This window comes from Rhamphochromis sp. 'chilingali' (genome assembly GCF_963969265.1).
Source record: "Rhamphochromis sp. 'chilingali' genome assembly, chromosome: 17".
Classification (NCBI taxonomy): domain Eukaryota; kingdom Metazoa; phylum Chordata; class Actinopteri; order Cichliformes; family Cichlidae; genus Rhamphochromis; species Rhamphochromis sp. 'chilingali'.
In genome coordinates this window covers 1,885,299-1,900,435 of record NC_137944.1, presented here as the reverse complement: position 1 = coordinate 1,900,435, position 15,137 = coordinate 1,885,299, and the positions used below count along the sequence as shown (strand labels likewise).

The window sequence follows — 15,137 nt, the reverse complement described above, 5'->3', positions numbered from 1 at the left end:
AGCAACAGTTACTCTTCTAGGAGTGATCGACCACTAAAGGTCATTACAAGAGCAAAACATTTAATATTCACAAAAGAATCCATGTTAACCTTTAAACAGCGTCAGGTTCTCTCTCTGCCAAGCATGCTGGTAACACTCTGGCAGCTGGAGCGCCAGAAACAAATGCATAAAATAAGAGAAATTTACCATCAAGTTTTTCACAATTAAAATAAAGAAAATGTCCATATTTTTACAAGATAATAAAAAAGTCGTTTTATGTGAAAAATCTGGTACTTTTATTCCATAATTAATACCATCATTTACCAGCTATTTAAAAAAAAGTGCAATTACAGTAATTACAGTATACTGTTAATTACAGTTCTTACCAACTACACACTGATGGATGTGAATACTGAAAGACCTGAGCTTAATAAACACTGGCTTTACTTCATGTAATAACATGATAATACTGCCATAAAAACATTAGTACTGTTCACTTTGCTATATTTGTTGTTAAAAACATTTTAAAGTAATAAAAATCTTCTGCTGCTGTATGTCTTTATGTAAATTTTCACTTAAAACTACAAAAAAAGAACAAAGGATTGATGAGATTTTGTTTTACAATGAAAACTCACTTCCTGTGCCTGAACATTTAATTCTGCTAACAAACAGACCAAAACAGAAAACTACAACAATTTGTTTTGAAAAACAAATAACTGTGTTCAAATGGCTTTTATTGAGCTATAAAAAACAAGCAGAATTAAAATGAAAAACATCTGGCAACTAAACCAAGAATCACGCTGAACGTTTCGCTGGTGCTGCAGAAACTCTGTGCAGACGGCAGAGTTATGTTTCAGTTTAGGTGCAGCTGACGTTCGCTGTGAAAGACTGTGGTAGAGATACCAGGGGAAGCAGGACAGGACTGTAGAAAGGTAAGCACTGTGCCTCAGGACCGCTGTCTTTGTGCAATGAGGAACAGAACAAACGCTGCCAGTCCTTTAGTAGCGGGACGCGCTCACATTCCAGCACCAGCCAAATCGTCTGACGTTCCCCAAAGAATACTGGAACTGGCTGGTCTGCCATGGCATCCCATTCTCTTCACAAATGAGAGCACATAATTTCAGGGAAGAGGACGGTCAGCCACCTGCTCAGTTTTCTTCTTCCCTTTATCACCTTTTGCTAAGATATCTGGGAAAGGCATCTGTTGAGTTAAATTGAAAAGAAGGGCAAACAATTAGTAATCAGTGACACTTCACATTGGGCTGATACTAAGGATTTTCTTCACTGGGAAGCTACACACAAACTGAACACACAGTGTGAGGGAAGGTAAGATGATGATGACAGAGAAACAGACGATATATACAAAAGAGGGAATCAGGCAGAGAGGGGACGCAAAACTGAAGACACACACGAGATGAGGGTCTGTCACAATAAAACAGCAAGTATCACATACGCACACAGATAAAGACACGTGAGCTTGACATAGAGACAGAACACAAAGATATTGGACAGACACACAACACAACTGGGAAGAGCACAACAGGAAACTAACAACCAAGGTAGAGAACGAGAACCATAGTTACCAAACTCAGACGTGACGGGGTAGATACTTCAGAAAGAAAACTATAAAAACCACTGAACCACAATGCTGCCCAGTGCTTCAGACAGTTTCAGGTTTGAACAGGCTCCAGTGTTTGCTTTTCAACTGTCTCTGTTCATTGGAGCAAAAACCAGGGCTGGACTGGTAATCTGGCATACCTTTGAACAGTACCAGCAACAACTAGTTACAACTAGTAACAGCTTGTAACAGCTACAAGCAGCTAGTAACCAGACCTGCTGCTCGCATCAGCTGTGGAGAAGTAAGGAAGAGATGGAGGAAGGTGAAATTAAATGGTAAGAAAACAGATGAAGGGACGTAATCAGGAAGGGAGAGATTCAAGGATTAAAATGAACGGTTGCTTTGATCACGAGTCACTGCTAATAGCTCAAGTGTGACTTTTAATTATTGTCACATGTTGCAGGCAACTAAGAACTAACCCAACAACAACTGTACCTGATTAAAACCTTTTTCAATAATAATAATCATACAAAATGAAATATATACACATATACATTTTTGTCCCAGTCCAGCCCTGCAAAAACTGTCAATAACTGAAAACGTGCAGCAGTGCACATCCAGTACTAATCCAGTTAGGGGTAAACTGCTGAAAACAGCTCCCCAGATTGTCTCAGACTGAACAGGATATTCTACGGTTCCATTCATCCATTTGTTTAAGCAGCTAAAGTCATATTTTAAGCAAGAGTGGGCAAGTTTGTTGTTGGGGCAGTCACCAGCAGTCAACAAGGAGTTTGGCAGGTGGATTTTCTTATGTCTTTATCCTGTCTTCCTTCTCTCACCACAACCAATCACAGCAGATGGCCCCGCCCCTCCCTGAGCCTGGTTCTGCCGGAGGTTTCTTCCTGTTAAAAGGGAGTTTTCCTTCCCACTGTCGCCAAAGTGCTGCTCATAGGGGGTCATATGATTGTTGGTTTTTTCTCTGTAGGCTCTACCTTACAATATAAAGCACCTTGAGGCGACTGTTGTTGTGAACACCTCGAGCTTATTTTCTTAGCATCGGCTGTTGTTCAGTGCACTTAGGATATGATTATTACTAATGTCACAGTTTTCATTCCACTTTTATGTGTGATATTTTTTTACAAAACAGTCAAACTCTTACAATAGATTCTCTCTTGAAATATAAAGACTCTAATATTTAATCTTGACTCATTTTAATGAGGTGGGAGTCTTTTTTTCATCTCTCACATGATGTTCTTAACAGCAGTGCACCTTGTAAATAATCTACTTGCCGTTTTAAAAGTGAAGTTGTCTGCTGGGACATCTCAGTGGGATCTACACTTACAACATTTGCATGTGTCAATTAGGAAATTGAGTCAGTTATGAATGGTAGTAATTCACAGTCAGAGCAGAAAGAATATGTTGGTGCACACACTTTAAACAGTGAAGTAACTGTTTAACTGCATGGGCATAGATGCAGGTTTGTCATTTACATTACTATCTAACCAAATGTGGGCAGAGATATAACCTGAAGCTCGTCTATCTGCTGAATCCACAGTGAACTTCATTTCAGCTGCACTTCACAGAGCGTCACAGCTATGTTGAAACTCAGTGGATTTTGGCTTATTGTTCAGCTGTCTTTGGCAGCAGGAATGAACTCTGGTAAGATCATTAGATGTTTTTTTTTAATGTAAACATATCAGGATGTCTTTTTTTGAAATAGCACTTCTTTCATCGTAGAATTGTTAAAGACGGAATATATATCAGTAACATGATATCTTAAAGTCTACAGCACCATTGTTAGTGGTCTTTACAGTGATAATGTATTTCTGTACATATGTAAAACAAAGCTACTTAATTTTGATCTGCAATAATAAATAAAAATGCATCGGTGGAAAAAAAATGTCCGAAATAACTTTAATTCAGCCACCAAATGAATCCTCAGTAAGAGGATAGTTTGAGCACGTTGGGAGAAGCATGTGTCAAACTCGGGCCAGGCTAGCTTGTTCCTGTTTTTTGGTCCTTTGTTTATTTAGTGGGTGACTGATGTTAGGACTCAGTATGCAGATGATCCAAGCCCGTCATCGGCATACTCTAAACTACCCTTTGCAGTGGGGATAGTGGGTGCTGACCAGTGAGTGTAGAAAACACTACAGTCAATTGGTGCTCACGTAGATCATACTCCAGAATGTTGTTGTGGCAGCCCCGGATCTGGTGGGGTGTGGGGAACTGGGGAGCTGGCCCTCTCCTTCCATGGGTAGTCCTTATTATACGTTTCTTAGGCTGGAGTGGGGAGGGAAATTTGTGCGGGTTTGTTGACTGTGCCTTGTGGCCTTGTGGCCATCTGCCCCCCACACTGTCATTATGGCTTATGACATATCACTGTGCACATAGGACCTTCCCTGATAGTACATTCAGACAGATTTATTGTTTGATTCTCTGTCATTGCAGACTGGAATGTTCAAAGGAATCAATCCACCTTCATTCCAGGACACTGGTAAGCCACCGCATGATGTAACAGACCGATACTTTTAACACTAGATTAAGCCTGGCAGGGAACAAGCACTGCATATCTGTAGGTTCAATGTTACATAGAAAAACAATGTCCCTTGACATTGACAGGGAATGCTCCTAATGAGACAACAGATCGTGTCCTGGGGCATCTCCTTCCAGATCTGGACCAGGGTATCACTGAGCTCCTGGACAGTCTGAACCTGGCAGTGATGGATGGACTTTCATATACAGTAATGTCCTGGAGGTGTTTTGTTGGATTTACGTCTGTGTAAGGGCAAGTCAGTCATATCAATTTCTTGATCCTTCAATGCTCTGATCAGAGGATGAAGGAATACTCGGGCACTGTTGTGCACCAGGAGGAACCAAGACCGTCTGCACTAGTGTCTGATGATGGGTCCATGGATTTCATCCCAATACCTAATGGTAGTCATGGTGTCTGCTTCCCCAGACCATCACTGACCCACCACCAAACCAGTCGTGCTGAATGATAATATAAGCACCAAAACATTCTTCGTGGCTTCACCAGGTGAACCTGCTGTCTGTGCTGTGCTGTGGAAACCAGTGGTTTCCAGTTGTAGACCTACCAATTCTGGTATTTTATGGCATATGCCAGTGAGGCTCCACAGTGTGGAGCACAGGGCCCAGTGTTGATGTCAATTCTTCAGGCCACCCAGACCACACAATCCGTTTCTGATTGTTTGGTCAGAGACATTCACACCAGTGGCCTGGTGGAGGTAGTTTGGTTGGGCTCTGGCAGTGCTTATCCCGTTTCTCCTTTAACAAATGAGCAGATACCCGTTCTGTTGATGTTTAAGGACTTCTCTGGCCCTGTTTAGCTCTCCTAGAGGAACCGCCTCTGTCCTGGAACCTCCTCCATGATTATGAGACTATGCTGGAAGACACAGCAAATCTTCTGGCTATCTGTGCAACCTCTCTAGGGCCAAGGTATTGCCTCATTCAACCGTTAGGAAAATGACCCTAGTAATATGCAAAACTATTGAAAAATTGGTCAGAAATGGTCTAGCTGTTTTGGGGGTTGTGTTGCCTCACTAGTGCACCTGGTGATAGTTTCACTAACACCAAAGCAAATGAAAGTGATCAACAACCCCCCTCTCCCAATTAACTGGCCAGATCAATATTCCAGACGTTTAACTGAGTTGATGATATACTCTGATTAAAAAGAGTTCCTTTAATATTTGAGCGGTGTATTTGAGCTTAAAATCATGAAGATAAATTTGTATTTCTAAGACCTAGAGAAGGATTCAGAGTATCACTAACATGGCTGTAGACTGACGTAAGCAATACTTAAAAGAGGTAATGTTAATAATTCAAATGCTTTTTAGGCGGGGGCAAAGGGCGTAGGTCCTGGCAGACTATTCCCCGCCTATTGAGATGACTGGGAAACAAAATGTGACCTCTCTGGTGGTGAATGAGCCTGAGCTAGTGCGTGAGGTTGGAGACATCGGCTAGATGACTCAAAATAAAAGAAAGTGTGGAAAGATGTGACAATGTGGTCGGGTCACCATGCATCTTCTACAAGGGGTCTCACACTCCCCAGCCTCCCGAGCAAGGTCTATGTCAGCATACTGGAAAGGAACTCAGATCTCATCTCTGCTTTTTGGGGATAATGAGGCCATGGTTGTCAGCCGGAAAAGGGTGGAGTTCCCACTTCGGATCAGAGACATAGTGATAGAGTGCGAAATTTAGTCATTCAGAGAGACTGAGTAGAACCGCTACGCCTCTATATCGAAAGGACCCAGTTGAGGTGGTTCTGGCATCTGACTAGGATGCCCCCTGGAAACCCACTGGATGATGTGTACTGGGTATGTCCTACTGAGAGGAGGCACCAGGGTAGACCCAGGACACGCCAAAGAAATTATATTTCTTGGCTGGCCTGGGAACCCATCTGTGTTTTGTTGGATGAGTTGGAAGAGGTGGCTGACTGCTGGCCCTGCGATATGGCACCAGATCATGGACGGATGCATTTCCAATAACTCTAATAGTAAAAACAGTAATAATGCAGACAAATTGGAAAGCCCAAAATGGGACTTCAAATCAAAATTGGCATGTTGATTGTGATTTTCAGACATTTCACAATACCAACACAATGTCAGAGAATAACTAATTGCCAAAATCATGCAGTGTTTTCTTTAACTGGGTGTTGCCTACTTGTTTTTTCTTATGTGATAGATGAAATCATTCCAGTTTATTTAAATTAGTCAGAAAGTTATACATTCACATACAATAACAATTTGAGGCATAATTAATGTCTAACAAAACTCATGTAATCCTCAGGGAAAATGACACAAAATACAGCCATCAAACGATAGTAATCATGGAAGAGGAACCTGCAGTGATTGAGTCAGCCACTTACCTGTTCCAGAAGCATCCCAGTTCATCAAATCTGCTAATGTACCATAAGAGGGCACTGTACGTTCTGCAAGGAAGCAATTTGTTTTCGACTAGAAATCATGACATTGTACTGGTTGGCCATGGTAGTCAAAGCCCTACTGGAGCAGCCCAGTTAGCTGGTTATGACCCAAAGGAACTTGCCAGATTTGTTTTCATCTTAAAAACTAAAACAAACATTGGTCATCTTGGTACCATCAGGCTCATAAGCTGCAATATTGGAAATGACCAACACTTCATGTTGCAGTTCCTACAAAGTCTCCGGTCTTTTAGTGTGGAAACAAAGCTCAGCCTATACAACACACTCCTGTCAGTTAATTCTGATGGTGATATACTGACGACAACTAACGGTGTCTGGAGGTCCCATGAGCACTACAGCACAGTCAAAGCTGAACTAAACCAAAGAGGTGATCTGGTGATAAAAAAGGAACTTGGCTGTCCAGGACCAGTATTTCACAATTATAAAGGAAATATTTTGTATCTGCAGATACTGGACTGGCCAAGCCACCCGCAAATGTTTGTCCCAATGGAACTGCGCAAAAAGTATCACTTTATCGACTGCCTGGAGGGGCTGACTTGGAGCTTGTTTTTTGAGGAAAACGAAAGAAGGCGTGCTCCTGATTATACCACAGATGATTCAAGACACCTTAAAGCAATTTGGCTAGAAAAGCCAGCAGCAGGAGAAGACAACATTATCCTGAAGCATATCATAAGCATTCAACATCTGCTAGTGGAGATACGGTACAATGCCAGAGAAGAAATTCCATTGGACCTTTACTACGTTCTCAATGAATGCATTTACAAAGTAAACGGGAAAACTCTGAATGCAACTCTGGTGGGAAAATTCATGGATCCTGACAATCAAGTGGAAATTCAAAATTTTCTTCAGAGCTTTAAGGACCAGCAGGACGAGTCCTCCCTGGAGAAGCTGAGAGAGGGTCTCAAACCATCAAAATTCAATGACTTCTGTCGCCAAACCTTCCAGTTTCAGCAGTGTAATTACAACTGTGAGCGATGGGGCCATTATTTTATGGCAGCTGTGTTTTCAGCATCGGTGCGTAACTTCAGAACCTTCTCACTTTTCCTCATGACTGTCATTGGTTGTGAAGTAGGCCACTCACGAGGAAGTGACAGTCCCTTGTGCACAGCATTTGTGAGGGATGACCACCCCATGATAACCGATCAACCCTGGCCTGAACATTTGAAACGAGGATTCTATGGCTGTGCTGTTGACAACTTTGAAATGGCACCACAGAACATGCAGATTTGGTTAGATCAAGTTGTTGCAAAGGAAAATGCACTGTACATTAAATCAAAGCAGATTATGAGTGCTATTAACCATGATGAGCAAACAGAGCTAGATATCTTTGGGAGGGTTAAAGTCATGAATAAGTACGCATTTTCATCTTATCTTGAATTCTTCCGAGGTACGCCCGAGGGGAAAAAACTCAAAAGAGGATGTGCACCTTCTTTGCATGGGAATATGAATCCATAATGCTGATGTAACAGTTCATATTGTCCACTTCATTGTTTTCATTGTATAGTTACAATATTTTTCTGTGCTAAAAATACTGTACTCTGGATGAATTACAACATAAAACTAAAAAATGCTTCACAGTCATCTACCGCTTCACTTTTGTAGCTAGAAGAATAAAAGAAAAATCTTGATGCATTAAAATGAAAGATTTAAAACAGAACTCCAGAGGTTTTTGTGATGTCTTCTTATGTCAAAATATAAAATATCTGGAAAAGTCAACACTATTCTAAAATTAAACATTTAACTGCATCATATAAACCAGTTAAATTATGTTTCTTTAAAATCAACAAAGGAACGCTGTAACAACAGGTGATATTGGGAAACTCGTTACATGTTTATTTAAATGTTCATTAAATCACTTTTCTTTTGGCGTCAAAGGTCAGACTACAGAGAATTATAAAATATAAATACACAGAAATCAGAATCAGAGGCAAAGCATTCTAGAATGAGGGAATATTACAAAGGCACAATTTGAGATTTCAAATATAATTCTATTATTAGAAATAATACAAAACAACGTGTTTTGTTACTGAGAAACAATTTACTCGCGAGTCAACTTTCTACAAGCCAGGAAATAAATTCTACACTTCAGAGGTCTGAAAGTGATGAATATTTCCAATGACTTGATGTTAAATCTCTCTTAAAGTTGACCACATAATTGGAACGTCACCTGGCGTGACTATTATTAGGCAAGGGAAGGCGGAGCTTGTTTTTTGTTCCCTTTTCTAAAATAGTAAATCATGTTTTACCTTTTTTTTTGTATTTCATTGACCTAACCATTTAAAATGTTGACCTCTGACCTATTAAGAAATACATATCAAGTTGAAAATACCACACCAGCAGACCATTAATATAGTGATATGGACCAGTTTTAAAGCACCCAACACTTTTGCAAATCAAAAACATGACAAACTGGAGCGACATGAACGGGACAGAAGTTATTCACTCTGGTTTTGACGATAGCTAACAGCTTTCTTTTTCAAACAACCAACTTAGTTCCATGTATGTTTTTATTCAAAGCAGAGGTGTTTGTAAGATTTATAGTTTTAAAATTTGTAGAACACTTTTTGGACCAAACACCCAAAGAACTAAATATGATGAGCATCTTGAAGCAAAGAGAGAAGAACATTCAGACACCAGTGACACTGTGGAGTCTAATCACATAAGGTTTAGGCTATTGTAACATGTGCAGCATGATAAATGGAAAAAAAAATAATAATACAAAGGAGGACAAATTGAGTATTTTATTCAAAATCAGTTTACATTTTACTTTGAACTTAAACAAAGTAATCTGAATTCAAAGGTAAACTAGTTAAAACTGTAATGTTTAGTCATCAATGCTTAGAATGGATTTTGAACCCTTGTATTATGTTTGACAATTCTTTGTGAGCGTGATGTGTATGTGTTACTCTGCTGAGTTAAATTTCCAAATACGTGTTGGGCTGAGAAGCTGCTCTTTACAGGAGAATACAGCTGCATGACGAGCCCTTCTGACCGCTAAGGTGGCCAAACTGCGAGGTGGCTAGTGACTGGATTAAATTCCAGAAGTGCTTGAAAGAGATCCCCTCGCCATCACCTACACCCATCTTCCGCAGGATATCACCAAATCCCTGGTCGGTGCCGACGCCCTGTCAGAACACGACAAAACAACTCACGTTAAAGTGAAAATGTTAACACCTAAACCAGACTTACAAGAAAATATCATTCCAGTTAATTACAAACCGTTAGGTTACTGATCACAGTTTGGAATATCACCTAAGACAAATCTGATCAGACAAAAACAAACGCAAACAGGGAGCACTGAAATGACAGAATTTTACCCAGAATAAAACTAGTACAACTGAAGACACTCTGACAAGACTTGCTCAAGATACTGAGCACCAAAATGGTCCCAACGCATCCACCGGTGTATTTGTGCACTCAAGAGTGCATGCATTGTAAGAATGTGGCTATGTGAATGTGCCTTATAGTGTGAAGAGCTCTGAGTGGTAGATACGCCAGTTCATTTACCATGGGTTAATGTTTTTAATGTATTTAACTTTGTAAAGCTGGTGCTTTGAGGACATCCGACAGATGGTTGTGGATCGGCTGGGCCTCATGCCTGAAGACCACCATTGATGCTTCCTGAGGATCTGCCTTTTGTCTATGCCAGATGGCACTTGAACCCGGTACCGTTAATGGAGGTCCCATTTGAGCCATCTGACCATTTCACAGGAGTGCACTGGGATATTGTTTTGAGTTCTTGTGGATTATAAAACACGATAGTGCCACAGTAAAATGACTTGCTAAGTGACGAGGGCCCTTTAGAGTCACCCAGTGAGTGGGGGATGTTGATTTTGAAGTAATGCGGTCGGACCAGGAAGGAGCCACACAGGTATATCACCTCAAAGCATGGAGAGTGGCTGAAACCACTTCTCTGGTGATTCCCGCCTCCCTCCAGTGTGACGACCAACTCACACAGACCCAAACAATGAATGTTGCTGCACTGCAGCAGTAGTTTTCAGATGTGTTCTCCCTTGTCCGGTCACACCACGCTCATGGAGCACCACTTTGACGTGCCCTGATGTGATGGTGCATCACGGCTCTACAGGCTACCAGAACACAAAAGGCAAATAGTTCAGGCAGAACTGGCTGTGATGCTGAAGATGAGGGTGAAAGTCCCACAGTGCCTGGTGTAGCCCCATGATTCTTGCAGTGATGAAAGATGGGTCTATACGGCTCTGTTTGGACTACCGCAAGGTGAATGAGGTGTCACAGTTTGATGTTTCGAATGCTCCGGAGTGCTGACCCAGCAGGAAGGAGCTGAAACCCTACACTACTGTTGCTCGTACATAAAAACACTGTAAATAAACCCTAATCACAATGGAACGCTGCGTGAATCGGGTTGCATCTTCACATGTTTTTAGACAGACTCACTCTGTATGTTTAATTAAATGGATTCATCTTTTACTATATGCAATATTTGCCCACTTTATTAGGTACACATTGGTCACACAGGGTTGGATCCACCTTGTCCTCTCAGAGCTGCCGTAGTACTTTGTCTTGAGATGCGGTGACTGTGGAGTCCATTCAGTAGATGGATATAAAGGGGTTTACATGGTCAGCGATAATCTTCAAATAGGCGGTGGTATATAAACTATGGTCAACTGATGCTAAGGGACCACAAAGGGCCCTAAACCATTACATGCATTGAAAGCAGGATGGAGCAGCAGAACTCAAGACTCAAAAGGTCAGACAACATCTTCAAATGTTGTCCAATTTGTTGGGGTGGCTGCAGCTCAGGAGGCAGAGCAGATCATCTGCTGATTGGAAGCTTGGTGGTTTGATCTGCATGCCAAAGTATTCTTGGGCAAGATGTGCGTGACTGTTAAATAGAAAAGGACTTGGGCCTAGAAAAAGTGCTTGTGTGAATGAGGTAAGTTGTGCTTTGAGTAGGAAAGTGCTATATAAGAATCAGTCTATTTACCAATTTTGATGAGGCTGTGCAAATTGTGGCCTCATTTCCTGTTCTTAGCTGACAGGACTGGCATCTGGTGTGGTTTCGCATTTATAGATGCTCCACTGCATTCTTTTTTTAATCAAAGTTCCTGTTACCTTCTTATCAGATCGAAGCAATCTGGCCTGTAATTTAAGTCCTTTCTTCCTCATTCTAATACTTGGTTTGAACTTCAGCAGACACTCTTGACAACAGCCTAAATGCATTGTTACCACCACGTGTGATGGCTGGTTAGATTGCCTTAATGAGCAGATGAAAAGGTGTACCTAACAAAGTGGCTGGGGAGAATATATAGTGCTTTTCAAGTCTTACTGACACTCAGAGCTCTTTAGTTTAGTATTAATGATTAAATACTAGAAGTGTGCATGTTGGCATTTTGTCTGATAGCACAGCTGAACCGTAAGTTTGTACAAAATAACAAAACAAAACTGCCAAAAACTCTCACAGACTTATACAGAATTGTTACCATGAATAGAAATGATTTATATTATTGAGGAGATTAATGAAAAAACATTGAAAAACATGTTTCAGTCACAGTAAATTACAGCAATCTTCAAATGAATCTGTAGAGAGTTGATGATGCAGGAGAGACTGGTGTGCAGTTTTAATCTTAATGCCTGTCCGTTAACCTGACCATGTCAGAATTTACTTGTAAATCTAATCTAAGGTCTAACCAAGTAAGACTGCCTTAGAAACTTTTACAGATCAGCAGTTATGTTTGTATTCAGAGGTTAGGCTGAGACGCTGTTAGATTAATGGAAAGGAGTGCATGTCTTCAGAGGATTAACATTTTTTAGTGTGTGTTTGCCTGTGTGTGGATTAGGCTTGTATAACTCTGTTGTAAGCATGTTCCCCTTAGTCTTTGTGCAAGCTGAATATGGTTAGGTGTGCTGCCACACCCATTTGCTACAGATAACTGCGATCCCGGTCAGAGAGAAGCACAAGGAGGCTTACGGTGGACTTACCTTCATCAGATTGGGCATCTGGGAGGACAAAAGATTTTTGAATTCATCACTTTTCAGCGTCGGAGACTTGTCTGCTGAAGCGGAGTGGAACTGGCTGACCAGTGTATCAATGGCACTCTCCAGGTCAGAATACTGGGAAAAATTAAAGGCGAAAAGAAAAAAACAACAAAAGAGAAAGCCAGGTAATTTTAAAAGAAACCTGTTTTTCTTAAAAAGTTTATTATGTCATTTACCCTAAAACAGAACAAACAAAAAACACTTTCAGATCTTGCTTTATGCACCACATTTAAGTCCAATTTTACCTGTACATTAATTTAGCACTCTGTACCCTTCAACCGTTTTATCTCCCTCAGTCATGGCCAATTTAGAGTCACCAGTGAACCTAACTGGGAAGGACGCTGGAGGACCCAGAGGAAAGTTCCCACTCAGGGTTCAGACCAGGTGCCTTCTCGCTGTGAGGAAACCGCATTACCCACCGGCGCTGTCCAACATGCATTTTAGATCTTGTTGCGGCTGCATTTTGAGCAAACACCAACCTAGAAACGCGACACATCATTGCCCTATGAAGTCATTACAATGAGCCTGTTGAGAAACTCATCCAATTATTATTCGTTGGCCATCAGAACAGGTCCCAGTGCTCCTGCTGTTTCTCAATGCATGTGTGGCAGCAGCTTTGTCAGAACCACACCCTTTCTGACTAACGTACCACAAGCTGCAGCAAGCCTTCTTCACCGTTGTGAAAAAGTATTTCAAAGAAAGTAGCAATGGTCAGGAGATCTATTTATTTCACTGAATTTGTTGTTTTTATATTTCTTTGAAGTCTATTAGTGATTTATCTTAAATAGTTAACGTGGGTGCTCATTAACATATCGAATCCAGCTTGTTGTAAAGCTTGATGTAAACTCCACACAGTGGAGATTCAAAAATGAGGTGCGACAAAGTCTGGGTCAGTTTGTGGCTCTGTAATGCCCGTGTGTTCCTTGATCATGGGTTACAGAGCACTGGCTTTCCTTCAGGAAATTCCTTGCCTTGACTGTTTTGTCTCATTTACTAAACGGTTCAAGATGTAACCATGGAATAATGCGAGATACTCGCTGTTCCTGTGAGCAACAGGGATATGAGAAGGAGCATAGAGAAACAGGAAAATGAGGAAACGCTGCAGAGTCGTGGAGCACACGGACACACAGAGGTGGATCGCTGTCTGAGCTCGTGCAGATAAAACTGCTGTTTCAATAAGTCGAGAGCTACAAACGTGTGTGCAGACTGGTGCCAAATGAAAGGAGTGAGTAAGCCCTTCAGCCATCATGTGGAACAGAATTCTTCCTGGCAGCATTCACCATTTGGTGTCTGAGAGTGGCGAAGAGTCAAAACTCTTCAGCAAATATGAAACTGGTTTGATTTCTGTCACGTGCTGTGGCTGTACAGGCATTAAGCCCTTCCACTATACCCGAGGCTCACTGACATCCTGCAAGAGACAACACCCATCACGATAAATAACATTTCATCAGAGGATAAAGGTGATTACTCAACTTTGCACTCATTCACAGACACTCGTGTAAGTGGACCGAACCGCGCTACAAAATGCGACCCACAGTATAACAGACACACGCTTTTACGGGTCAAGGTACTTTACCCGCAAGTTAACTGTTTGTTACAAATTAGCACCAAACTGTGATGAATTACACGCGTGTACTGTTACCACTTTGAATTCGTCGTGGAGGAGCGGCAGGACCCTGCGCTTAGCACTTCTTTTCGGGGAGGGGCCGCATACCTCTGGAAGTTTCTCCCCGAAAAAAAAGTTCGAGAATAATCCATTGCTGATGTTTCAGTCACTTCTGAATGATAAGTATTTACACCTGCGTATCCAAACACAGTCCCCCCGCTGATAATCTGACGCCTTGTGTGACACGTCGCTTCTCCGTGAAGCGCACAGAGGCCATTTTTTTAAAAAAAATTCCACATATTGATTTCGCACCAAACCACCTTTTCCCGGTTAAAGAGCCGACGGTGTAAACGTCTGCTGCCAAGAGGTCCAATTTTACATGTCGGCACTAAAAGAAGTTGTCTTTACCTACCTGAGGCATGTTGACTGCGGTAACTCGTCTTCCTGTGTTTCTCGCTGCTGGAGAGGTTCAGTGAAGCCCTGCATCTGTCACCAGCTGGCAGCATTCCGAGATCCTCCCTCCGCCACAAAGAAGAGCCAGGAAGGAGCTGTGCTCTTAGATAACGCCGACGCAATGCCATGAATTTACCACAGTTATACAAGACAGTCACACATGTACATCTCAGGCTGTGTTTTTCGTGAGTGTGTCATTACACAGCACAAAGGATGTGCCACACTTCGGACAGCAGTCAACAGCTTGTTCCACATCTGGAAACTTTTAGCAAAGCTGGAAACTGCTGTTCTCTGCAACAACTGCTTTACTCGGACTGTACACGGTACAGCTTATAGGAAAAGTCCCTAAAAGGATGTTCTCTGATTAAAAAGAAACAAAACTAAAAGAGTAAGGACAGAGACAGCAGGTATGAGCACATTCCTGTTATCCGGTTTGTGTGGTGGCGCAGAGGGGGTGGGGGATATTGGAATTTAAAAAACATTTTTTAAAGAACTGCATCCAAGCTGGGAAAGATAAGAGCAGGCTGCATTTGCCCCTCACCAATAAAGACCCGCTCCCCCTCCTT

General features: G+C 41.6%; 1 protein-coding gene across 1 annotated transcript; it reads right to left on the bottom strand.

The window, feature by feature from the left end:
- Nucleotides 1-9,223: 9,223 nt before the first annotated feature.
- Nucleotides 9,224-14,690, bottom strand: s100v2 (S100 calcium binding protein V2). The gene is made up of 3 exons (XM_080864047.1): nucleotides 14,531-14,690; nucleotides 12,456-12,587; nucleotides 9,224-9,622 (listed from the first exon to the last, which is right to left on the bottom strand). The coding sequence occupies exons 1-3, from the start codon at nucleotides 14,537-14,539 to the stop codon at nucleotides 9,452-9,454; spliced, it is 312 nt and encodes a 103-aa protein (XP_080720173.1). The 5' UTR covers nucleotides 14,540-14,690; the 3' UTR covers nucleotides 9,224-9,451.
- Between the last annotated feature and the right edge of the window lie 447 nt (nucleotides 14,691-15,137).